The sequence below is a fragment of the Budorcas taxicolor genome, chromosome 15, assembly GCF_023091745.1.
Source record: "Budorcas taxicolor isolate Tak-1 chromosome 15, Takin1.1, whole genome shotgun sequence".
NCBI classification, from domain to species: Eukaryota; Metazoa; Chordata; class Mammalia; order Artiodactyla; family Bovidae; genus Budorcas; species Budorcas taxicolor.
This window is the reverse complement of record NC_068924.1, coordinates 38746197-38772187: the sequence shown is the minus strand read 5'-3', so window position 1 is coordinate 38772187 and position 25991 is coordinate 38746197. Positions and strand designations below refer to the sequence as shown.

Below are 25991 nucleotides of genomic sequence, written 5' to 3'. Positions count from 1 at the left end.
CCCATGCGCAGAGCATCTGTGCAAGCCTGTGAGGAGGAGTGTTGCTGTCAGGCCCCTGTTACAGAACAGAGAGGCAGGAAAGAAAAGGCTTTCTTCAAGGGCATGCTCCCCTGCCTGACAGACAACACGACCCTCAGTTTATCACGTTTTGTGTATTGATTTGCAGCTGGACTTCCAGTTAAAACAGATATAACCCCTGGGCCATCTCGATTATGTTCTGGAGCACGGCGTTCTTTCTTCTGTAGGATGAAGTGTAACAGGCCTTCAGTAAAAGTGGAAGACAAGGATTTCCCCTCCACCTGCTCCAAGAAAAAAGGTAACCACTTAAGAGTTCATTAAATCCTTTCACAGGTGAGGCTGGCCTTTCCACAGAGGGGCTCTCAGTAGGGCGTGGGCTCCGAACAGGCGGGTCACAGGTTTGCAGCCAGGACCTCTGTGGCCCTGCTTCTGTGAGGGCAGCTGGGGAGCCACGGGAAGGCGGGAAGCCCTGACAGATTCGTGGAAAGGCTTCCTCTGTTTCAATTCTGTTCGTTTTCGTGTGGTTGGGGATAAGTATTCTCAGTCACAGTTCCCTGTGTCCCCAGCGCCCGCCAGAGTTACCCTAGGTTCACCAGTGCCTACAGGCGGCTAGGAGCAGCAGACATGCCATTTCTCTTCCACGGTGAAGTGTTTCTTCTCACCTTGCTGCCCCTCCCACTCTGAACTCTCCTCTGAGTCCTTTCGGTTGGTTCCTTCCCAGCCCTCTTAAGAGGAGTAGATACACACGCAGTCCGTAGGTAATGTCACCCACTCACGTAGCTTTCAATGACATTTATATGCCAGTAATCTCCAGGTTCATATTTCTAGCCCGCACTGCTCTTTTGAACTCCAGATTTGTAAACTAACTGCTTATTTAATCTACCTGCTTGGACATCTCAAGAGCATCTCATAGGTGACAGGCATAGAAGTAACCACCCAGGCTTCCTCTGGAATGTTACGGCAGCTCCTCGCATCTAGCTGTGTGTGCTGAGAGCCTGGGAGACACCTTCTCCCCGTTTCCCTCCGCCCTGACCTAGGGTTCTTGCTGCTATGAATCACCCCTGAAGAAATGTGTTTGTTACTGCCATTACTCGATTGAGGCTGTCCTGGGTCTCATAAGTCTGTTGAAGTACTTTCCTCACGCTTTCCAGCCCTTCCCATGGCCAGAGTGACCTTTCTAAAAGCAAATCTTTGTATCCGTCCCCTGTTTCAAACCCTTCATTGGTTCCCATTGCTCTTGAAGAAAAGTTTAAAATCTTTAATGTGACCCTCTAGCGCTCTCCCTCGACACTCCTCCATAGGTTTGAGCTGAGCAGACCTCCGTTTGATGCCTCCAACCTCTTCCACTCAGTATCTGCGCACGTGGTGTCACCTCTGAAGGAAATGCCTCCCTTGCCACTGGCTCCCCTCCCTGGCTCTCTGCAAACCGCCCTTCAGAGTGGACCTCGATGTCTGTCGCTCAGTCCCTCAGACTGCCTTCTGTCTGCATGGCACACCCTGCAGGTTTTCCTTGTAACACTTGCTTCCCATTGCAGTTATGGAGTCATTTGTGTGATTATTTGTTTACAGTACCTCTCCCCCATTAGACTGTAAATTCCACAGAGGCGTGCCTGACTTGTTTTGCACTCTTTCCCAGTAACTAGCACAGACCCGATGCTTGGTAAACATTCCATAAGAATGGGTCTACTGGGTCTTTCCTGGCAGTCCTCCACGGCAAGGGGGGCACAGGTTTGAGCCCTGGTTGGGGAACTAAGATCTCGCGAGCTGCGACACAAGGCAGCCCACCCCCGCCGACAAAAAAAAAAAAATGTGTACTGTTGAAATTCACGGATGCTTCACACTTAACGTGTCCCACACTGAAATCTTTTCTCCCTCTCCTCTAAGACACACTCTGTATTCTCTCCCCTGAGTCAACAAATTGTACCTGTAACCACTCAATCCGAAAAAGTTGGACTCATCTGTGTTTTCCTTTTTCATCCCAAATATTTGATACTCAGACCAGATCCCAAAAGTTCAGCTCAGAAATTCCGCTGCGTCCTTTCTGCCTCCCCCTTATCTCCACAGCACTGCCATCGTGAGTCCCCGGCATCTCTGGCGGATTACTATCCTCCTCCTGGCTTTTACTGTCTTCCAGTCCCCCACCGACCCCCCACTAAAGCATCCAAATCACGATGTGATTTTGCTGTTTCCCCACTGTAAATGCCCTTGGAAACTCTCCATTTCCAGTCTGGAAAAGGTTAACACCTTTGTGAGCAAATGATCCAAGGCCCCAACAGTATGCTGCCAACCTACCTTCCCAGCACTTACCCCCAGCACCTCCCTTTTCACCTCACCTGCACGGAGCGCTCTGCTGTTTGCTGTACAGGATGCCCCTCTGGGTCTTTGTACCTTCTCAGCCTTTACACATTCTGGCCCTTTAGCCAGTGCTCATCCCTCCCAGCTCTCCTCCTACACAGTGCTTCTGGGCAGCCTTCCTCTGCCAGGGGGATTGTGCTGCTCCTTCCTTGGTGTACGTGATGCCCATTTGGTGTCATCATTGCTACGAAACACACATGACGCTGGATCATGCCTGATCTTTCTGTCTTTCTCTTTCACTTGATGCTATCTTCTGGACAGTAGGCTTTGATTTTTATATTTTCAGTCCCTCCCTACATCTCAGTGCCCGATAGGCTGCCTGTGCTTCCAGGCCCCAAAGCCCCACTGACATCGGACTTTGCTTTCCAGCAGATCGAAAAAGCTTCTGCACAATCCACAGCACAGGCTATTTGAAAAGCTGGCCGCCCACAAAGATGGGGCTGGATGAAGACAACGAACCAGACAATGAGGGGTGTAATCTTAGCTGCCTTGTCGCCATCGGACGGCTGCACTCTCACATGGTTCCACAACCGGCAAACGGGGAAATCAGGGTGAAGTCAATGGAATATGTCTCCCGGCACGCGATAGATGGGAAGTTTGTTTTTGTAGACCAGAGGTAAGAGTCTGCACGTTACCTTAGGACTGTCTTGGCAGCAGATTTTCAACCTTGAGTAAAGCAGAGCAGACTGGGCCATTGGCTGCCTTTCTTAAGGATAGAGAGGAGGAAGTGATGGGTGGATCTGCTGAAAAATGAGACCTAGTGGGTTATCATCATAAATACAGAAATTTTCTCCATGTATTCTTGGGCAGGTAGAGACAGTGAAGTGGAGTGGCTTGATGTCCATGGCTAAAAGAGAAGTAATAGGCGTAACATGCTCTCTGAATCTATGGAGTGTTCTGTTAATTACTGTAATGTGAGTTCTGGGATGTGGGACTTTGAAAAGATTATCTGGTCTTGAGCTATCAATACAGTAGTCATTGGCTATCGTAACCCCATATATTTAATCAATTAAAGTTAAATAAAATGTGAATTTAAATTTCCCCAGCTCACTAACCACATTTCAAGTATCAGTAGTCACATGTGGCTTCCCTGGTGGCTCAGCTATAAAGAATCTGCCTGCCAATGCAGGAGATGCAGGTTCAATCCATGGGTCAGGAAGATCCCCTGCAGAGGGGAATGGCACCCCACTCCAGTACTCTTGCCTGAGAAATCCCATGGACAGAGGAGCCTGGTAGGCTGCAGTCCATGGGGTCACAAAGGATTGGATACAACTTAGCAACTAAACAGCAGCAACAGTGGCTAATGGTACCTGAATGGAACATTTCTGTCTTCACAGAAAGTTCTGCTGGACAACACTGATCTAGTCCGGTCTCATTCTTTATGGCTGATGAACTGAGGCTCAGCCTGAAGACCAGCCCCCTCCGAGATTCGTAACTCGTTGGCCGTAGACCTGGGCTAAGAACCCAAATTTCCACTGCTCTCTGCTGCTTCCTTACAAGTATCCACCGGCTAGCAATTTTTCTGGCTACTGGAAATAGCCAGTCACTAAATACTAGAAGAGGAGGCAGCCACTTCTCAAGGTCCCTGTGGGCCCCACGACTTGGGCTTCTGGTCACTCTGAAAAAAAGCAGGCAGTAAATTGGAGAAGTTTTGACCTGGAGTTTAGAGTCCTATCACTTTTTTAATCTAAAAGTTACTACTTTTAAACCTAAAATTTGATGTCTTGTGCTAACAGCCCCTTTGAAAGTCTTTGCTTTCTCTCTCTGTTTTTATAACCCTGATTAAAGTCAGCTTCATGAGAAAGAACAAAACCCATGTAATAAGCCCTCTGAACCCACCCAGCTTTGACCTTGTTTTCATTGGCTGTAGCAGGAGTCATCCACTGCAGAGATCTGTTAATTGTCTGAATGTTATTTTATTTAAAAAAAAATTTTTTTTTTTTCCCTTTTAGGGCAACAGCTATTTTGGCATATCTACCACAAGAACTTCTAGGCACGTCGTGTTATGAGTATTTCCACCAAGATGACATAGGACATCTCGCAGAATGTCATAGGCAAGGTAAGCTGCTGGGCTCTACACCAGGTCTGAAGTTTCAAGTGTCCCCCTCCTTCTAGATATGTCGATGGACCCTTGCAGAGAAATCTGCCCCTGTGAGGTGGGAGTCAGCCAGCCCAGGGACCTGCAGGCCAGAATGTCTGGGAGGAGAGGGTGCTGCTCTTTCCCCCAGGCCTCATCTACCTACCCCCTTCCAGATAACCGCCCACCCCGACTGCCTAGCAGATCTCTGCGCGGGCTGGAGCAATTTCTGGAAGGCATCTCTGGTTCAGAGGGTTTCCCTGGACTATGTAAAGATTTAGTGTGGCCCAAGCGGATCTAATTTCCTACAGATCCCTGCACCGCCTCCTGCATTTTCCTCTTGGTTAATGGCGTGGCCACATACATAGCCTCCTGAGACAGTAGCCAACATTGACTCCCTCCTTTACTCTTTCCTCCGTCAGAGCTGTTCATTCATCTCAGCCATGCATCTCCAAGGAGGCCCATTTCTGCCAAGCCCCTGATGCAGCCCTGGTACCCACCTGATGATTGTGATGGACTTGGCTCTGCCCCGCCAATCCGTCTTCTATTGCTGTCCCGCTTATGCTCTGACAGACTGAGCCTGACAGTCACCTCTGTGCTCAAAACCCCCTGCGCAGTCACCTTTGACGGATGCTCAAGACCCTCCACGTCCTGGCCCTGAGCCACCTCCCCAGCTTCACCTCCCGACCTGATCCCTGTCTGCAGGGGCCTTGTCCTCCAGACGCACTGATATCTCACTGTTCCCACTCCCACCCCAGGCCCTGCCACTCCTCGGGTAGCACTGGGTTCTTCCCTCCTTCCTTTTGGCAAACTTGTATTCACCCCTGAAGGCTCTGATCTCCTCTGCGTAGCTGTCCCTCATTCCTCTCCTGAGGGTGCAAGTCATATCCTGTCTCCTCTTTTATCTCCAGTACTTGGCACATGAAGCATACTTGCTACATGTTTGTTACATGAAAGAATGAGGTTTCCATGGGTGAGATGCTGTCTGAATCCGGATGTCCTCGGGCTTTATGATGGGGAGATTACATGGTCCCTGTGGACTGAGCCTTCTTGTGTGGCATTCACTTCATAGATGAATCCAGCTAGATGTCTAGAATGCACTGTTATTTCCTTTATTTCATACACTCTGAATAGTGACAGGTTCACAACCCAACTGGAAGGCTCAGAAATCAGGCCCTCAGAAACACCCTCTTTGAGGTGCCACCTCCCATGGCTTATTAAAGATAGGGTGGCCTTGAAGCCTGAGCGCATTTAGTATTTGGTTAGTTTAATGCATTGTTCTGAGGAAACAGCAATGCTCCTGGTTTCTTTATATTTTCAGTTTTACAGACAAGAGAAAAGATTACCACTAATTGCTACAAGTTTAAAATCAAAGATGGTTCTTTCATCACACTGCGGAGTCGGTGGTTCAGTTTCATGAACCCTTGGACCAAGGAAGTAGAATACATTGTCTCCACGAACACCGTTGTTTTGTAAGTGTCTTTCCTATTTCAGAAGCTCCCTTGCTTCAAGGAGGAATGCCTTGGGCCCCTTACCTGGGAAAGGCGGTACAGGCAACAGCCAGTATCCCATCCTTTACTGTCATCTTGCTAATATCCTGTGAAGCCTCAGGACTGGCAGAAGCCAGAAGGTGGCTAACAAAGGACACGCTTCGGTACTCAGAACTCTCAGGCCCCCAGCTGCTGGAAAGGCTCTCGGAGACAGCAGCCTTTCCTTTCCGACAAAGCAGCCAGCCTTTGAGTTCAAAGGCTCATCAACCCATACGGGCCTTGGCGGAGGAGGGATGGGGATATGTGCCCCCCAGGCTGGTGGCCTGAGCACTCACCGCTGCGGAATGCCGCCTCAAAGGCTGCCAGCTGCTGGGCGAGCAGGGAAGGGAAGGCCCCTCTCTGCCGGCTGCTCCCCGCATCTCCTTCCTGGTGATGTGCAACCCCCCACCCGTAGGTAGAGCTGACTGAGGGGCTGCAGTCGGTGCCCTGCTGGCCGCCTGGAGAGGAGCCTCGTGGCAGCGGCCGTGGCCGCTGCATCACCACCCCCGCGGGACTGCACCCCGCGTGCCCTAGGAAGGCCAGAGCCCCGGACGCTGTCTGCCGTGTCCTCTGACAGCGAGGAGATGCACTGAGCCGCTCAGACACTTCATTTTCTGGCCTGTCCAGGTCCAGAGTGGACACCGGACACCTTGGCCAAGGTGAAAGGTGCACAGTTCTGGGCGGGCCTGACTCACGTTTCCTTGTTGCTGGGATGTTCACAGAGCCAACGTCCTGGAAGGCGGGGACCCCAGCTTCCCGCAGCTCACAGCATCCCCCCACAGCATGGACAGCATGCTGCCCTCTGGAGAAGGTAACTATGTGCCACCGGGGCGCTGGGGCTTGCCCGTGAGGAGCTGCTTGTGACCACCACCCCCTGCCCCCAGTGTTTGGGGTCCCCAGCCACCATATTCTGTGGAACAAGGGGGGGCCCTCGCGGGAGTGATCACTAAGGATGCTGTCATCTCACTTTCTCTGTTGAGCTTGAAATGCTGGAAACTTGGTTTTGCCTTTCCTGAGGCTGCCTGGACCCTGGAAGCCCATGAAGTGGCCGGCTCCTGGCTGTGTGCGCTTTCCTCCCACTGTGTTGCCCAGCAGCTGTGATGTGAAGGGCTCTTCCGTCACGGCCACTGGCTCCTGAGGTGGGAGGGGGGTGTCACCAGCACCGCGGGGTGAGCTGTGCCAGGCCGCCGCCCCAGGCACCTGACTCCTTCCTGGGCCTGCCTCTGCTTGCATGGCTTCAGTCCCCATCTCTTCATCGATGAATCCTACATCCGGTCCCTCCAGGTCTGTTCCTCCAGCTGCCTCCTGGAGTCCCAAAGGAGGCACCTATAACTCAGCATGTCCACGTCGGTTTTCGGTGCAACAGCAGCCCCCCATCCCCAACCTGGTTGGTTAAGCCAGAAGCCATGACTCCTACTGCTCTCCCATTATATGGAAACATGAAATCCTGCCCCTTCTATCTTTAAACCTCCCCATCACCACCTTCCCCATCTGGTGCCTGGATTATTGCAGGTAATTTCCCAGCCCTAGTCTCACACTCCCCACTCTGCGCCCCCGTCCTCCACTACAGCTCGCTCCTATGCAGCTCCTCTGAACTTCTCAGTAACCCCCATCTGAGGCAGTCCTTTGGTTATCCCCCGTGGGTACGGCTCAGATCTGTTAGGGTGGCATCCAGGGCCCTTCCTGGTCTGACCGGTATCTGCTTCTCCGTTTCATCGCTCGCTCACTCCGTCATCACCGCACTGAGTTTCTTGGTGTCGTCTCCCAAGCTGTGCCCTCTTCAGTGCTCTTGTGTACACTGGTGGCTGTGCCTGGAATGCTTTCCCTTCCTTTCCTCTCTGCCACCCTGATTTGTACTCCTCTCACAAGACTCAGCTCAGTTAATCTCTTCCAGGAAATTGCACCTGGCCCCCCTGAATGCCTGGTGCCACCCTGTCAAAGTTATCACAGTGTGCTCCAGCCCTTGTCTGTCTTACGTGTCTCCCTCTTAGACTGTGAGCTCCTTGAGGGCAGGGATGCCGACTTTATCTCTGTGCCCCTGGCCTGCAGCACAGTCGTGTTCAGTAAATGTATGTGGCGTGCATGAGTAAGTAGAGGCTATATATCAACATGTCTGATCCTGGAAGGAAACGTGAGCTTTTTCCTGCTGGAATGCCCTTTTCTGAAAAGCCATGGCTCTAGTGTCCTTCAGGCACAACCCTAAGGTTGAACTTCAGTGGATCATGGGAAGAACTTGTTTTAATTCAACACGAAATAGGGTCTTCTCCCTCGGTTTTCCCCTTTCCGACTCTCAGATTCCTCTGTTGTAGGTGGCCCGAAGAGGATCCACCCCACTGTTCCAGGGATTCCAGGGGGAACCAGGGCTGGGGCAGGAAAAATAGGTCGAATGATTGCTGAGGAAATCATGGAAATCCACAGGCAAGTAACACCTAACTGTTCCCTTAAACCAGTGTTTTCCATGCTGCGGTATTTTGCCCCCCCCCGGGATGATCTGGAGATGGTTTTTGGTTGTCACAGCTGAGTGGGAGATTACTGCTAAACATCCAGGGGAGAGAGGACAGGGATGGTGCTTGCTAAACATTCTACAGGACGCAGGACAGCCCTCCCAACCCCTGACCCCTGAGAGAGAATTTTTCAGTCCAAAATGTCAGTAGTGTCGGGATTAAGAAGTAGTGCCTTTAAAAAGGCTAAACCCGAACAGGTCAGAGCTAAAGGGAACTCTAGGAGGCTCAACTTTATTACTTTGTGTACCACCCAAGGAGCTTTCCAGCAGATAGATGAGCACTAATATCACAGAGCTGCAGAAACAGAGCCCTGAACTGCCATGATCTGGGCCTGACACTTCCGGTCAAAAAGCTGCCTAGAATTAGTAAGAGGCCAAGCTAATCAGCTCATAATAGAAACTTGTGTGGGTGGGCCTTCTTTTCCATATGAAAGAGAAAGTAGTTTACCTGAGTTTGAGTCCTGGGCCTCTGTTTAGGAGAGTCACTCAACTTCTTGGACTCTGTTGATTTAAACCATAAAAGGAAGGCAATTATCTGTCTCCCCCAGATTGCTCTAGGACTGTGAGAGAACTCAGGAAAGTTCCTAGAACTGACATGTGGTGTCATGTAGCGACAGAAACTGACATGTGGTGAGTGCTCAAAAATTGTTAATTACATCTAAGTCTTTAAGAGCAGTCAGAGTGGGAAGCAGTAATTATCAGTCCATTTGAATTTAGAGAAGGAGAGGGTGGAAACCAGGTCCTTGGGAATGCACACTTAATGGGACATAATCAGAGGATCCCTGCTGCCACTGGATTGATCCTCTGAGGAGAACTGGAAGCTGGCCTTGTTTTCTAATTGGCCGCAGAGGGGCTCTTATCCCAGTGGGTAGCACAGTTCTGTTGCAGCCCTTCAGGAAGGATGGATGTAGCTGCTTCAGTCTGTTTCAGGAAGGAGAGGTGGGTGGGGTGGTGTGCAGAGATAATGTGGTGCTGATCAGCCACTGTGTGCATATCCAGTGCTTTGCTTGAAACCATCCAAGAATAGTATAAAACAGCCCTTGAATCTTCGCGAATTCTATTTTCTTCATGATAAAAGCAAAAACGAAGATTCCTTGGGCAGAAGCAAACGAGGAAGGGTTTGAACTTGGCTTTAGCTGAGTTTTGTGATTAAGGTGTTTGGCCACTTCATGCGAAGAGTTGACTCATTGGAAAAGACTCTGATGCTGGGAGGGATTGGGGGCAGGAGGAGAAGGGGACGACAGAGGATGAGATGGCTGGATGGTATCACCGACTCGATGGACGTGAGTTTGAGTGAACTCCCGGAGTTGGTGATGGATAGGGAGGCCTGGCGTGCTGCAATTCACGGGGTCACAAAGAGTCAGACACGACTGAACTGAACTGTGCATTCCTTCCAGAAAAGACAGCCATGCACTCGAGTGGGCATGTGAGTGGCATATTCAGGATTAAAAAAAAAAAAAGGCAGGCCACGTGCCTGGGCAGCTTCTTTGTAGGAAAGAACCAGAGTTGTGATGGGAGATTGCTAAGAATTCTAAGAAATGATGCTGAGAAGTTGAGACTGGAAGAAAATGTGAAGACGCTGTGCATTGTAGAGTCCTGAGCAATCTATGTTAATAAGCCTCAGAGTTGGATTGGAATAGGAAGAGATGAAGGTGAGCATGCTTAACGACTCAAAATGAGGCCCACTCTAGAGTGATCATTGTGTCCAAAAGAGAAGTCAGTAATTTAAGGACTAGATATTGAAGATGAAGTAAGTAATGATGAAAAGGCAATTCCAAGATAGGGAAACTGGGGCAGTAGTGGTTCCACAGGTGTAGGTGGGGAAAAGTAGGAGACATTGAATAATTTTTTCAATACGCAATTAGTAGTCATCCATGTGAGTGAAGAATACCTGGTGTATAGTTGTATCCTGCCTTTGAGGAGCTTATGGTCCAGGGAAGAGAGAGAGAGAGAGATCTTGTTTACTCAGAAATTACAGAACTAGGCAGTACAGCCAAGAGCCAAAAGTCTCCTGGGCAGTGGAGACCAGGGTCACCCAGCAGCTGCATTTATCCATCCACGCAGGTGCCAAGAGCCTGGTAGTCACACAGCTGCCATTCAGGTCAGACTCTAGCTGTGGTGCTAGGCCAAGGTCTCCCTTACTGAGATTCTTCAGCTTGACAAGGGTTTATGTGGATTTATAGTTCTAAGGGTTTCCCTCTGTAAACCTACTATGCTGAGAAATAAGCTAGCTGAGAAGGGCTTGAACCCGTTTTTCATCACCTGTTTCCTTAGGCGATGACGACTGCGACTGTAAGGCTAGTTTCTAGGCGTGGCTGAGCTGCCCCAGCGCCCTCCATCTCCTGAGTATTCACTAGCTAAGCAGTGTTTGTAGATTAGAGGATAAATCATTTGCTGTGGAGTCTAGTCCATCTATCAGAGACAAAAGTTGGACTTCTAAAGTTTTGCCAGTCCACTCTGAGATCTGGCTGCGAGGAAACTGGCCACCTACTTGAAATTCACAAACCTGAAATCCAAACCTTAATCATAGGGGTTTGTCAGTAAGAAGCTTGCCTCCAGGATTTTCTAGATCAGGTGCCAATGGGATAAATCCAGCTTATCACCTGTAAATAAAGCTTTATTGGAACACAGCTACGCCCATTCGTTTGCATATGGTCTTGGCTTTTTTTTCCCCAGTTATAGTGGCAGAGTTCAGTAGTTGTGACAGAGGCCATATAGCCTACAGAGCCTAAAATAATTACTCTCCTATCCTTTACTGAAGGCTTGCCAAATCCCTATTCTAGATCTTCTCACCCCCATCCCTCAACACACACACACACTGCACTGGAAAAAAAGGAAAGGCAATGTAACTAACTCCTCTTTTCTCTGACAGGATAAGAGGGTCATCGCCTTCCAGCTGTGGCTCCAGCCCATTGAACATCACAAGTACACCTCCCCCTGATGCCTCTTCTCCAGGAGGCAAGAAGGTAGGGCTGATGACTCTTAGACTAAGGCCCTTCTTCATGTAGAGAGCTCTTGCCCAAGTTCTGAAATACTGGGAGTATGTAATTGTGGTTGCTGAAACAAGTAGGGCCCTTTTTTCCTCCTTGAAGTAAATGCATCTGTGTTAGGTGAGGTACAAAACACACCAGTGGACCAGGGAGGCTTGCTGACATCCTTAGAGGGTTTATCCCATGTGAGCAGAGGCAGGCAGAAAGAGATCGTTGTAAGGATTGGAGAGCTGTTAGTCCATTGCATGGAAGGAGGAATTCAAGAGCCCCCGTGAAGGAAGGATTCACGGGTATGTAAAATTACCTAGTTCTCTGCCAGGAGTCTCCGAGGGAGAAAGTATCATTAGTGTCTAGTGCACGCCCTGGAAACAGTGATGCCAGTGGTGCTTTGGAAGGCAAGTCATGCCTGTGCAGCTGCAGAATACTTAGGGATCTGTCTGGCTTTCTCTGATGGGACAGCATTAAGTACAAGTAGTTCATCTGTTGCCAGCCCTAATGAAGAACTGACCAGAAGACTACATTATAAATAGTCTCAGAAACCAGTAATCTGTTTTCATTTTTGGAGCTGAGAGTTTGCAAGCCTAGGCCAATGTTAATTGTAAATCATAAATCTATTTATAGTGTCTGATGTTAACAGGTTAGGATGACCCAGAGGCCAGCATCTTGAGACATAAAGTCTTCCTTCCCCTATCTCCCAAAACAGACACAAAGAAAGAATTTACCCAGATTGGACTGCTGAGGCACAAATTGTATCAAAAGCAGGGCATGGGTTTTCAAAACTTGGCCTCTCAGAGGCTCAGGTTACCAGGAGCTGTGGTGCTGCTAGGTAGGGTGGGGCTTGGAAGGGGGCCAGCTGATGAGAAAGATAAGGTCAGGACTCCTGCTTCTACCAGGGTAGCTTTATTTCTGTTTTATGATGTGTGAGTCTTCCATAACAATTTTTATTTGGAAAGAGGTTTGAAAGCCATTAATGGGGAAGAGCACATTTGGAAGAGAGACCTGGGTTTGAAGCCTGCCTTTGCCATGCACTGGTGTGTGGCCTTGTATAATTTTTTAAGCCCTTGATTTCTCTATAATGAGGCTAACATTAGGCTAGGGCAGCCAGCATCTTTGCACATGAAGTCCTGTTATGAGAGAATATACATGGAAGTGCCTGGTTGGTACTGACTTGAGTATTGCATCCACAGATGAAGTCTGGCCTGGGCACAGCCCCTGCCACTGCTCATAGGCTGAGCTCTTAGCCATGTTTCGTTACACTGCTAGGTCCTTCTTCCATACTGGATCCACCATCTTAGTGTGGTATCCTTTTCTCTGGGTCTCAATTCAACTTTTAGGCACTTGACTTTCTGGTATTACCAAGAATCCCACTATTCTATTTTGGAAGGTCATCACTTCAGTGCTTAAATATTACTCAGAGAACTTTCATATACAATCTCTCATTTTATCCTCACAACCTCATAGGTGGCAAAATCCAGGCTACCAAATGGTATATGACTAGCCCAGAATTTAATAAGTATGGCCCCAAACTAAATTCAGGTGTCTTGACTTCTGATTCTCTTCATACCAACAACTGCCAGAGATCTGAAAGTATACTGTGCATCACAGAGCCCAAGTATTTTTGAGGCGTTCACGGAAAATGTTTCTTTTCCTTTGGACTTATAAAAGTGGATCTGAGAAGGAATTCTGAATGTATTCTGAGTCAGCAGCAGCAGAACTGATAAGAAGGGCATCTAAACAAGACAGAGTTTTAAAAGACAGCGTTAGCTATATACCAAAGCCACGAGACTAAAGGTGGGCCCGGGCTTCCAACACTTCCCAGTCACTTTCAGACTGGGCAGGTCCAAAAATGAGTCATCTGGCCTGCCAGTTGTTTTAATTATGGTCAAGTTAAAAGGGGTAAGGTTAGTGAGCCTCAGATTCCAGGAGATTCTGGACCTCCAGAGGCACCAGGGCAGGGTCAGATAAAGCCAAAGTTTCCTAAACATCATCTATGGTCTTCTGGTTGGGGTAAGGGAGGGGGAATCTTTTCAGGGGTCTGTGTGGTCAAAAGTATTTTCGTAACAATGCTAAAAGTTTTTTCTGATTGTGCTGTTATGTGAACTGACAGTGCAAAAGCAATGTTGGATAAAACTGCTGGTGCTTTTGCAAAAGAAATTAAGCCTGTGGCACCAAACTGTACTGACAGTCACTGTATTTCACCACCATATACCCGCAATAAAAAAACAATAAATTTAAAAGCCAGTTTCATTTAAGAATGTCCTTAATAAAGCAGTAAAATAATTTTATAAAATCCTTGAGTAAATCTTTTTAATAGTTACAGAATGAGACATGTGCTTAAAGCACTTATGCTGCATACAAAGTATGATGGTTGAATCAAGAAAAAGCGCTTGTGCAACGGTGTAAGTTTTAAACTGAACCAATCAATCACTTTTTTCATAGGACACCATTTTTACTATCGCAAACTATGGTTTTTCAGACTTGGGTATTTAGCATACATTTTCTTGAAAATGAGTGAACCTGCAGCTTCAAGGAAAAACACCTTACCAGTGAGAACATTTTAGCTTTCAAGCAAAAGTTAGAATTTGGGAGAAAACTTGTGTCTGCTGCTTTGAGCTTGACTGCTTGCCAAAGCTTAAGATATTTCTGATCATAGGTAATATTAACAGTGGTGATGTTTTAACGTTATACAATGAAGTGTGTCAACATCTGGAAAATCTGCATAACTCAGTAAGCCAGTATTTTCCAAATGGCCAATATATTTCAGAATTGTGTGAAGGTAAAAAAGATCCATCCTAAATACTAATATACACCAGTGGATTTTTACAGAGTACCAAAATTTCATTGATATGGTTTCAGATTCCACACTGTGCCTTATCTTTTAAGAAACCTCCACCTGCTGGGTTCTGATGTAATATCAAAGAGGAATACCACGGTTATTTGAAAAGGCCATTAAAGTGCTTCCTTTTTCCAACTGCCTGTTTATGAGAGGTCAGATTTTCTTCAGCTATGTACTTGAGACAGCATACCTAAACAGACTGAATGGAGAAGCAAGTGAGAATCCAATTAAATTCTGTTAGGCTAGACATTCAACTTGCAAAATATATGTGTGTGTGTATATATATATATATAAAATACTTCCAACTTTTATTTTAGAAAATCATTTTTTTCATTAAAATGCTATTCATGTTCATGTGTAGAAAGTTTACTGTAACTTTTAGTGGTTTTAACTTCAGATGTAGTAATACTGATAAATATAGCCTATATAAACAAAAGTTCTTTGGAGTCCTTAATCATTTTTAGAGTGTAAAGGTTTTTAACACTTTTTCAGAAAGTTGAACTGTGGAGATAAAGTTGTAATGCCACCTACTGGCAAGGCCTGAAATCGCTGCCTCTCCTGAAATCTAGCTGCTACCAGTTTCCTCACCCACATCCAGATACCTCTGAGAGGCGCTTTTCTGTGAGAATCGGTCATGGGAGGGTGGAGGGGGTAGACAGTTGAGGGAAGACAGAGTTCTTCTACTGAGGAGTGGTAGTAATATTCAAGTAATATTCAGTATTTCTCAGTAGCCTCTCTGAGCTTAAGCCACTGGTTACTAATGTTGGCCCCTGTGGGACAACTAATGATCATCTACTTCTAGTGTTCTGTTGTTCATTTGTGATTCCTCAGAGCTGTGTCTCTTCCCAGTATAACCACCCTTTCTTACTGATTCTTCAGCAGCATCTGTTGCTATAAGGGATCTTACTCCCTAACAGGGGAGGGGCCCTGCCCACCTGAGTTCATTGGGATTTAGTCCAAGGTAATGAGTGCTCTAGGGATTTTATTCAGCCTTTAAATTGCTTGTGTGGGCTGAATCGAGTAGAGAATACTAGTGTGGGGGAGAGGTTTTCTCCTTACTGTGACCATTCCTAACAGTCTCTGGTATGAAATCATTCAATAAGAAACCGAAGCCACCTGAAGCTTTTTCTCCTCACCTTCCTCTTTTCAACACAATTCATTTTCTTAGTGACACTGTGTAAAATACCGATTGAAACTGTTGATGACATGAAAACTTCACTTTTGTTTGTAGATTTTAAATGGAGGGACTCCAGACATTCCTTCCAGTGGCCTACTACCAGGGCAGGCTCAGGAGAACCCAGGTTATCCATATTCTGATAGCTCTTCTATTCTTGGTAAGTAGCATTATTATTTCTATTGCAGTGAGCATGCAGAAAACATCTGGCATGACATCAGTTGTAAGAACTAAATGTACAAATCAGTTCTAGGTAAACTTGTTAAGAACAAAGTAAAGGTTTAAAACGTATTTAAATCTTTACTTCAAAGTTAAGTTTAATGGTTGGGTTCTGGTGGGGGTGTCTCTAGAATTCAAGAGGGGTTTCCGGCAGCCTGGACACAGGCTTTCTCCCAATGTGTGGAACATATCTTCAGAGGGAGAGCTCATGCAGATTCAGACAGAACCTCTGAAAGGGTGATCAAAAAGCATTTCAGAGGGTATTGACAGAAACTAAGCAATGAAGAGTTTGCTTCTCCCACTCAACCCATCTTTTTCTCTACCTCTCTTTCTAGATCTTTTCCCTCTAATCTCTGAAAGTGAAAGTCATTCAGTTGTGTCCGACTCTTTGCGGACTATACAGTCCATGGAATTCTCTAGGCCAGAATACTGGAGTGGGTAGCCTTTCCCTTCTCCTGGGGACCTTCCCAACCCAGGGATTGAACTCAGGTCTCCTGCATTGCAGGCAGATTCTTTACCTGCTCAGTCACAAGGGAAGGCCAGGAATACTGGAGTGGGCAGCCTATCCCTTCTGCAGCGGATCTTCCTGACCCAGGGTCTCCTGCATGGTTTCCTTCTATAATTCTCTCCTTATAACTGGTTATATCAGAATATTAAAATGAGGTCAGCTCATACTTTTAATTTTTATTGAGTTTAAGTAGTTCCTTCTTAAAAAGTTGGGTCTTTCAGCTGAAAAACATGAATATTTTTTTTAAAAATGGCAAAGCAGCTTTCTTGCCCTACTGTTAAGTTTAACTTTCTTATTAAAAGTGTAGTTAGGAACTGCTTACTAAAGTTAGCCACTTACTAAAGTATCACTCACCAGTCTTGATCTCCTCCCACAGGTGAAAACCCTCACATAGGCATAGACATGATAGACAACGATCAAGGCTCAAGCAGTCCCAGTAATGATGAAGCAGCAATGGCTGTCATAATGAGCCTCTTGGAAGCAGATGCTGGACTTGGTGGCCCTGTTGACTTCAGTGACTTGCCATGGCCGCTGTAAACACTATATGTTGCTTTGGCGACAGCTACAGTATCAAAGTGCATTACTGATGGAGTTATACAGTCTGTGAAGCTTACTGGATAAGGAGAGAACAGCTTTTATGTACTGTCTTCATAAAAGCCATCTCAGAGCCATTGATACAAGTCAATCTTAACTATGTGTAACTTCAGAAAAAGTGGAACTAAAGCCTGCTCCAGTGTTTCCTCATCATTGATTATTGGGCTAGCTGTGGATAGCTTGCATTAATTGTATATTTTGGATTCTGTTTGTGTTGAATTTTTTAATCATTGTGCACAGAAGCATCATTGGTAGCTTTTATATGCAAATGGTCATTTCAGATGTATGGTGTTTTTACACTACAAAGAAGTTCCCCATGTGGATATTTCTTATACTAATTGTATCATAAAACCGTTTATTCTTCCTTGTAAGAATCCTTTACTATAAATATGGGTTAAAGTATAATGTATTAGTTAAATATTTTTAATAAATGTTTCCCTTGTTCTATAAATATTGTTCACATTTCACATAATTAAGGAAAAAATGCTATAGGGCTAGATCATTGATTTTTCCAGGGTGGGTGTTTATGGATGATCCACACCAAAAACATTTACAGTGCCTTTCTGGTCTTCATAAAAATTCTAGGACATACATAATTTTCCTGTGTCACTTGTTTAGCTGTACTGTAATTTTAGTTTCTGTGAGAACAAAGATATTACTGCTTAAACACAAACTTCAAGTCCTCTGAAATTATAAACTCAAGATTAGAAAGAACAAACTAGCTTCTCTAATACAACTCTTCTCTATTACCAGTTGTATGGCTTCAGACATTAAGTGACCCCAGACGGAAAGCATCTAAATACTTCTGATTTCTTCTTGAACTGAGTCACAAAATATTAAAAAACAAAGCAAAAACATGCATAAACAATCTGCTTGGCAGAATAGCACAGTATAATGAAGAAAGCACTGAACTAGTATCAGAATTTGGGTCTGAAACTTAAGGTTACTATAGAACCTAGTGAAAGTATTTTATCTTTGTATCAGGTTGCACTAGAAAATATTCCCTTTTCAGCTCTAATGATGTTTGGATTTATAGTATATTTTATAGTGGAGAATATAAGTGCCTCATCACACATGTATCAAACTGGAGTTCCTTGAGCTACTTCCTGGTTTCTAATTATACTGACACCAATAAAACAGGAAATCTGCAAAATATAAGACTGAAAGTCTGGTCAAGATGGTTATAAAGATCAGAAACATTAAAACAATGGAATTTTATTTTGATGAAAAACGAGTTTACAATCATTTAGTAAATGAAGAGCAAACACTTCATTTTCTTATCCCATAACTTTCAAAAAAATCATTAGTAAATAAATATCTGTGAACAGATTAAGGGTAAGGCAGACCGGATAATAACCCACCTCTGATGTTCACACTCCCTGCATGTGACACTTGAAAAGGATGAAAACGGCACTGAGATAACTGATAAGATATGGTTGAATCTCATCCTCATCATTCAAATAAGCCCAGTGATACTCATTTTTTGCTCATCATGGGCAGCAAACTATACACATTTTACTGAAGGAATACTTTGATAGAAGCACTTATTTAAATCATATTGTGCATCACAACTATAAAAATGGCTTGAACAGTTCCACTTAACCACCATTTATAAAGTGCAACTATATAATGTTCTACATTTTATCTGGGGTGTGATGAATATCAATCTAGACAAAGTACCCCAGCTGCCAATTTCCACCACTTCTGGAAAGATATAGATGTGTGAAAAAGGACTGTCCCCCATACAAAGAACCAATTTCACAAACCTACTGGTAAACAAATACATTTATATAACTGGAACCTCAAGATGCTAGAGTTGTACTCATTTAAAAAACCATTCAGCTACCTTTGGTCTTTAAAAAAAGCCTACACTGCAATATCCTAAACATTGTTCTGTGCATCTCACAATGAAGAGAGTGGCCTTGCAGTGCAGGATGAGGAGAGTACAGCATCACTGTGAAGAGTAGCATGCTATGGTTTCAAGAAACATCACTGTCACAGCATCGGATTCTGTGCGTCAGGATCGAGGTCATTGTTGCCAGAAGGGGGGTGGATGGGTAGAATATCCAGCTCATCCACTTGCGGAGTCGGATGCATGACTACCAGCTGGTCCTGGGGAATGTCTGCGGCAGCGGCGGCAAGGTTGGTGATAGATTTACTCTTCACACACTGAAAGTCTACATGCCGACTCTTTCCTTCTTCCTTCTCCCAAGACATTCGAATAAAGGGTCTTTGGACATAGTTGTAAATCACTTCAGGGCGGCCCCCAGGTCTTTTCTTTACTTTTTCTTTGTAGGTAGGATAACCTGAAGGAGAGAAGTTTTTAAAAACAGGATGTGCATACACACACCTATGCACGCGTGTGCGTGCACGCACTCACACATACACACACACACACACACACAGGTCCCCACATTCCTCATTCAATTTAACCTAAAGAGGGTTACTACAGTTCTTGAACAAAACATAGATTAAAATAAAGAAGGAAACCAATATTCTCTTTGGTCATTAGTTCAACAGCAAGAAACTGAAATCCTACCAATATAATTCACAAAACCTCTCACCAACCACCAGAAAAACTTTCAGAGAGCATAGTGGGGCTGGGTCCCTAATACAATAGGAAGAAATCCAGTGTATCATGGGCTCTGGTTGTGCACCTTGATATCCCTGATCTCTTCCCCACACAATTATTTGGCCTTAGGACTTGCAATTTACTGCCATATAAGCCTTCTACTTTCTTTAAACCTAAATCTCATCTTTACATCATTTTGGGTTTTTTCTTTCCTTTTTACTGTTCAAGTGGCGAGAAGCTGTAGCGATCTCCAGCTTCACTGATTCCAGGTATTTCTGTGTCTAGGTCAACAAAGCCAATATTTTAACCTCTATATCATTTAAATGTTACTACTCTGAACAATCAAGTTCATTCAGACTGGCAATTCCAAAGTAGCATGGACCAAAAAAAAAAAAAAAAAGTCGCCTGTCATTTCAGTAAATAGAAATGTTGCGGCCATCAAGTCATCTGCCCCTGCAGCCCACCCCTGACCCAACAGTGCCGCTGAGGGGAATTCAGGGTGGAAAAATAGCCCTAGATAGTTAAGATGTGTATCAAAGGAATAATTTCAACAAGCCCAGACTCCTGCATTTCCCCAAAGGTAGAGAGGCACTAAAATCAATTACTTGAGATGTCTGCTTTTTGTGATTAGCAGTAATCTTTTGATCATTTTTTTTCTCTTGTCCCAGCAAAAATTCCTACATATCCCAGCTCCTCCCTTACCTCCTTGGAACAGTTTCTCAGGGTAATCTGAGAGGCTATATCCAAGGCTACAATTGACAGTAAGGCCATTAAATAAAACATAATTCTGAACTTCCAAGTTATACAACACTTTTTTTCAGTAGACACAGCTTTCCCCAGTAATTATACATCTTCCTTCTCTTAAATCATAGTCACTAAAGAGTAACAACTGGTAACAGCCATCCCAGTCTTGGGAACATTTCAGCCATTCACCAGTATGGCAGTTTCTCTAAAGATACACCTTCCTTAGATGCTATCACAAGTTCCTTCTCTTTCCTACTAGCATGAATTGCTAGTTTAGACCAAGCACAGGCAAACATGTTCCATAAAGGGCCAGACAGTAAATACTTCAGGCGTGTGGGCCATATGGTCTTTATCACACTTCAACTATGCCATAATAGAATGAAATCAGCCACAGACAATGCATAAATTAATGAGTATGTTACAAGAAAACCTAATTTATAAAAAACAGGTAGTGAGTTGGATTTGGCCTATGGGCCACAGTTAAAATCAGAAAAAAAAAAAAAAAAAAAAACCACACAGGCCTCACATAGTCGGGGTTCAATTAAGGATTCCTGCATAGGAGTTTGTTATGCAGGCATCACTGGCAGCTAGTATATTTAGCCATGTGTGGAGTGTGTGTGTGTGGGTGGGTGGGTGTGTGGTTGAGGTGAGGGAGGCACAGGGGCAAGCAGAGGCAACACCTTCTAAAGACCTTCTATAGAATGTCTTCTTCATTTCATACTTCCAATTACCATCTGAAGGGCAGCTCCAGAGGTCAGAAAGGTTTCCCTTTCTCTATTCCCTTGTCCCTGATTGCTCCAGGACTGTTAGAAAGTCTTTAAATTCCCATCTCATTGTATTCCAATCTCTTCTCCACACTGAATCACCACTTTTTTTTTTCTTAACGCAAGTATAATCATATTACATCCTTGCTTTAGAACTACCAATGGTTTCTTCATGCTTAAAGGGGAAGGTCCATATTCCTTAGCACAGTGTATCAGGCTTTTTAAAACACAGTTCCAACCCACTTGTTATCAGTTCAAATACCTGCTAGGGGCCTGCTAAAGTAATTCCCCGTCCAGTTACAGTCTCTTTAGCTTTGAAACCAAGCAGCTAAAACTCACTGTTTGCAAAATGACAGAAGAGGACATATACTGGTGAAGCTAATGTGTACTCTTTTTAAACCCCAAATTTCCTTCCCTCCCCTTCCTCCAAAGACCTCATTTCTGGTCATTCTTCCCTGTATGTCTCAGGAGTCTCTCATCATCATCTCCAACAGCTCATCTGATCACTGATCTGAATACCGTAATCTTTGTTATCACCATCACAAACACAGAAAGTACTATGTGCCAGGCCCTATTTAAAGTGTTCTTCATGGATTAACTCATTCTACACTCACAGTAACCCTATAAAGTATGTATTAATACTCTCATTTTAGATGAGAAAACAAAGGCAAAAAAAGTAAAGTGCCTTGTCCAAGGTCATACAGCTATTAAATCATAGGCTTTGAACACAAGCAATCTGGCTCCAGAACCTTTACTCATTACTCTAGGCCAAGGAAGATATTTTGTTTTTAGTATGGGCACTTTAAAATAAAAGAAGGATCTGAGGGTAGCATCTGTAAAAATTCATTTAAATCACAAGGTAAAAAGCAATCTAAAAAGTTTGCATTTAAGTAAGATGAAGTACATGGACATTCAATTCAATTTGAAAATAAGCTATTATCATACCTTAAGACACCTTAAGACATATAGTAATCATGATCACAGCCCAACAGAACTAAAATCTAATACTTCTTGAAAATTCATGTAAAAAGAGTGATGCTGGTGGTTTAGTTGCTAAGTCGTGTCTGAGTCTTGCGACCCATGGACTGTAAAGAAGCCCGCCGGGCTCCTCTGACCATAGGATTTTCTAGGTAAAATCTTGGAAAATTAGTGGCTAAACCACCACCACCAGTTTTTACATGAATTTTCAAAAAAGTACTAGATTTTAGTTCTGTTGGGCTAGATCACAATTACTATTAGGCAAACAGTCCTGTCATCTCTTACGGGAGTATACACACGTGTGCCAAACACACTACATGGGCTTAGTGAAAAATGCATTAAGTAGAGTGATGGCAGAAAAGACAAATTTATCTTTCTATATTGCTAGAGAATCTTACAGAATAAACACTAATCTTTAAGGGCCTTCTATTTCTCTTCTCAGATAAAGAAAGCTGACTTTTGTTATTTGTTTACTGCATGAGCATTCAGTAATCATTTGTCTGAAATTTTCTCAAAATATTCAAAATATAATCTCAATGGGATCCAGCTTTTAAACCTTGCTGGTTCCAAAAGATAATTAATAAAAAAAAAAAAGTGAAAATGTCTTACCTTCTATTCCCAGTCTAATCTTCTTAAGACCCCTCTCCTTCAAAACCGATTTGGCCACATCTCTGTTTTCAATGTACTTGAAAAATCTATATAATTTTGTGCTATATATAACTGGAAACAAAGAGACAAAAATATTTTCTTATTAAAATCAAAGTACTTACAGATGACTCAAGCTTATTTATCTTGATCATCAAAGGGGCCTGACAACCCTAAAAGCCCAAATAATGGATGCAGTGATGCCAAAGGATGACTAGCCAACATGACAGGACAATTCAGTACAGTTAATATAGAAGCAAATGTCTACATAAGATGAAACAAGAAAAGCTTTAATAACCAATCAGGTAACCCAATCCATAGGAAGACTCTCCTTCTGAAAGATATATCATACACAGACTTACTGGAATGGGGTCTGCCCCAATTTCTTCAAATAAAAAGAATAAAAAAAAGGTATCAGTATCACATCATTATCAAGCAGGCAAAGTAAAAGACTTTGCTAGGATGCCTACAAGGGCTCATCTGGAGGGGAAAAAACTGCTTTGTCAGAAAGTACAAAATGGATACATCTTACATTTCATGGATTGAGCAACTATTAATAATTCCCCCAAAAGGCAAAGACCCTCCCCACAAATTGTTTTCCATTCAGGCGAACAGCCCCATTTAATACTGATGTTAAAAATGGCAGATTCGAGCATGTTCTGCCTAGGTTAGTCTGTTTAGAGCAAACTGGTTTTGCAAAGGACAGACACTCCACTGACAACATGTTGAGTCTTCCAAATGTGCTGGGCACTTCAGGGAGTTAGACTGATGGACCTTCCTCGCCTTCTCTCTTTCAGGTGGAGTTATCTCCCTTAAAAGGTGAACTGCAAAGGTTTTTTCAAAAACAGAAAAACACACTGACAAACCAAACATGCTGGTTTAACAGCCAATAAAAGGAAAAAACGTACACAGAAGCTATTCATGGGGTAAAAGTTGTGATTATTACCACATCCTTAAGATTACTGATACTTTAAGATAAAGACTTTTTTTGACACTTCAGAATGGGTAGTGTATGTCACTCTTAGGAAAATCAGCCTGAAGAAATAGGCTATCTCTTATCTCCTCAAATGTTATCTTCTTTAGGTTGGAACATCTTGGCATAAAATGATACATATTTAGACAAATTAAATAAAAATGTTTCCAGTCCTTTTAAACTTCAAAGTTCAAGAAAAGAAACAAAAAAAAAAACCAAAAAAACACTGAAATGAAAAGCTCAATAACTAAAACGGAAAAGCCAGGTCTAATATTATTCTTCTATCACTATAATGTCACTCTGTGCTCTATGGTTGGCCCTCCTCTCTTGAAGTCAAACTTTCTGAAAACTAAAGCTCAACTTTTTATTCCACATATTATAGAAAACCATGGACAGCAAAAAGCTTAGGAATGAGGAAACAGCAACATTTTATTACTGCAACTGTCCACAAAAGAATCACAGTACTCATTCAAGTGTTATCATGCAAAGGAAACGTCTCAAACGTAAATTCTGAAAACTACTACCATACTCTGTGTTGAAATAATCAACTGAAAATCTTTGGAATTAAAATTAAAAAAGCATACCACTTGAAAGTCTGCTTCATTTTTAGAAAAGGGTAAATAAAATGGAAAAACCAGAGTTTAAAGGGTGCTAATACTTCATATAAATCCTATTCTTGAATCATTCTTTTACCTGTAATTTTTTTCTCCATCTATGGAACTGTTCAAAAATACTATATTGGGCTCACCAAAAAACAAACATTCAAACAAACAAAATCAATATGAGATTTACTTTCTAACAGAAAAAAAAAAATCAAAGGTTCTAATTAGAAGTTTAGAAGTACAGTAAGAAAAAAGTCACTGCTGCTCAAGTTGTGCTGTTTTGACCAAAAATACCTAAAGTTCCACAAAGCTTTCAGAAGAGTCATGTATTCTCCAAGAACACGTGACATTAAAAAAGGAATGTCTTAGAACTTAAAGTCATCCTTGTTATCAGTGAGTTGAAACTGCTTATTTTATATACAAATAAAAATTCATCTCTATAAGAAACAGCTTTATTTTGCATTATCTACTATTCCAGGATCTATTTCTCTTGGATGCTTCTAAATGCCAAAAAACAACAACAAAAAAACTAAGGTCTGGATACTCAACAAAGAGCAAACCATTTCTGTGCATGACATGGGTGAATACACTTTTTCTGTAAAGGGCCGTATAGTAAATACTTCGGGCTTTGCTAGCCATGCGGTCTTCATTCCAACTACTCATCTCAGCTACTGTAGCGCAAAAGCAGCCATAGACAATACATGAAACTTAATTCATAAAAACAGGCAAAAGGCTGGATTTGGCCCACAGGCTGTAGTTTGTCCACTCCTGGTATAAGAAAGAGTTCAGAAAACCTTCTTTATAAAAACTGTCCTTTAATCAATATTATAAACGATAAAGAGAAAATCTGTGGTGATTTAAGAGAGAGAAAATATGCCACAGTACATACTTTGTGAATATTCTTCTCCCATCTGTGGTGGGTACTCTTCATCCCAATCAACAACATCATCGTCTGTAAGCACCACTATGTGGCATTCGCGTTCCCCACTCTGGGCACTGGCTACCATGAGAGGCAGGATCATTTCTTCCAAGTAAAATTCGAACTGTCTGCGAGCACCATCATTTGACAACTCATGCATTAGGGCACCTGAAATAAAACCCATAAAAATAACTTCGCTTTAGGGGTGACTGATAAGTAAAAGAAGAGCAGAAATAACAAACACATAAACAAAACACCGCATTAGTTCAGCATCTACTTTGGGACCCTGTAGATAATACAATGGTTATTCTTTAGTCACTAAAACTTTTCTCAGCAAGAGTTCTTATGGAACTGCAGAATGTTATAGCAAGAAGGGCCAATTAAAGTCATCCAACAAAAGCCTCTTCACTTTACACATCATGAAGCAATCTGCCTAAGGTTACAAAACTAATTTTCAAAGACAGAATTAAATCCACCCTCTTGACTCTATTCTCAGTCCAGGTTATTTTTCACTGTATCATTTTGTCTTCAATCAATGTATGTGGTTATATTTTACAGTATATTCTAAGGATATTTTTGCAGATTATCCATATGAAATAAAATAGTCCCCACAGTCCACTTCCCACATTTTCTTTCTCAGAAAATTATTTACAAACAACATTGATATTACTGTGTAGGAAGCAGAGTGAGATGAAAAGGGTCACTTGACTTGGGAATAAGGATGGCAAAAGATCAAGCAAAATACAGCATGGTACAGGAATTACCACTGGAGAAGGAAATGGCACCCCACTCCAGTATTCTTGCCTGGAAAATCCCATGGACAGAGGAGTCTGGCGGGCTACAGTTCATGGGGTCGCAAAGAGTCAGACACGAGTGAGCACACAGGAATCACATAGCTATGTGACCCTAGAACTGAGAGGAATGAAAGATACACTTCACCTGACCTTTCTTCTGACATAACAAACAACTTTAACTTTCCAAATACACAGTC

General features: G+C 43.5%; 2 protein-coding genes across 7 annotated transcripts in view; one reads left to right on the top strand and one right to left on the bottom strand.

Moving 5' to 3' along the window:
• The window catches only part of BMAL1 (basic helix-loop-helix ARNT like 1), a 108857-nt gene extending 91678 nt beyond the window's left edge, over positions 1-17179 (top strand). For 2 of the 3 annotated variants that reach the window (XM_052653274.1, XM_052653276.1), the window contains 9 exons: positions 167-316; positions 2743-2989; positions 4326-4432; positions 5772-5922; positions 6702-6790; positions 8289-8397; positions 11355-11448; positions 15540-15642; positions 16586-17179. In XM_052653274.1, coding sequence (XP_052509234.1) covers positions 167-316; positions 2743-2989; positions 4326-4432; positions 5772-5922; positions 6702-6790; positions 8289-8397; positions 11355-11448; positions 15540-15642; positions 16586-16746 — 1211 coding nt within the window. In that variant the 3' untranslated portion in view covers positions 16747-17179. The remainder of the gene's footprint in view (positions 1-166; positions 317-2742; positions 2990-4325; positions 4433-5771; positions 5923-6701; positions 6791-8288; positions 8398-11354; positions 11449-15539; positions 15643-16585) is intronic. The other variant, XM_052653275.1, reaches the window with a different exon arrangement.
• An 825-nt stretch (positions 17180-18004) lies between these two features.
• BTBD10 (BTB domain containing 10) overlaps positions 18005-25991 on the bottom strand; it is a 77193-nt gene continuing 69206 nt past the window's right edge. For 3 of the 4 annotated variants that reach the window (XM_052652668.1, XM_052652671.1, XM_052652669.1), the window contains 4 exons: positions 24971-25168; positions 23226-23330; positions 22471-22581; positions 18005-19109 (listed from right to left, as the gene is read on the bottom strand). In XM_052652668.1, coding sequence (XP_052508628.1) covers positions 18799-19109; positions 22471-22581; positions 23226-23330; positions 24971-25168 — 725 coding nt within the window. In that variant the 3' untranslated portion in view covers positions 18005-18798. The remainder of the gene's footprint in view (positions 19110-22470; positions 22582-23225; positions 23331-24970; positions 25169-25991) is intronic. The other variant, XM_052652670.1, reaches the window with a different exon arrangement.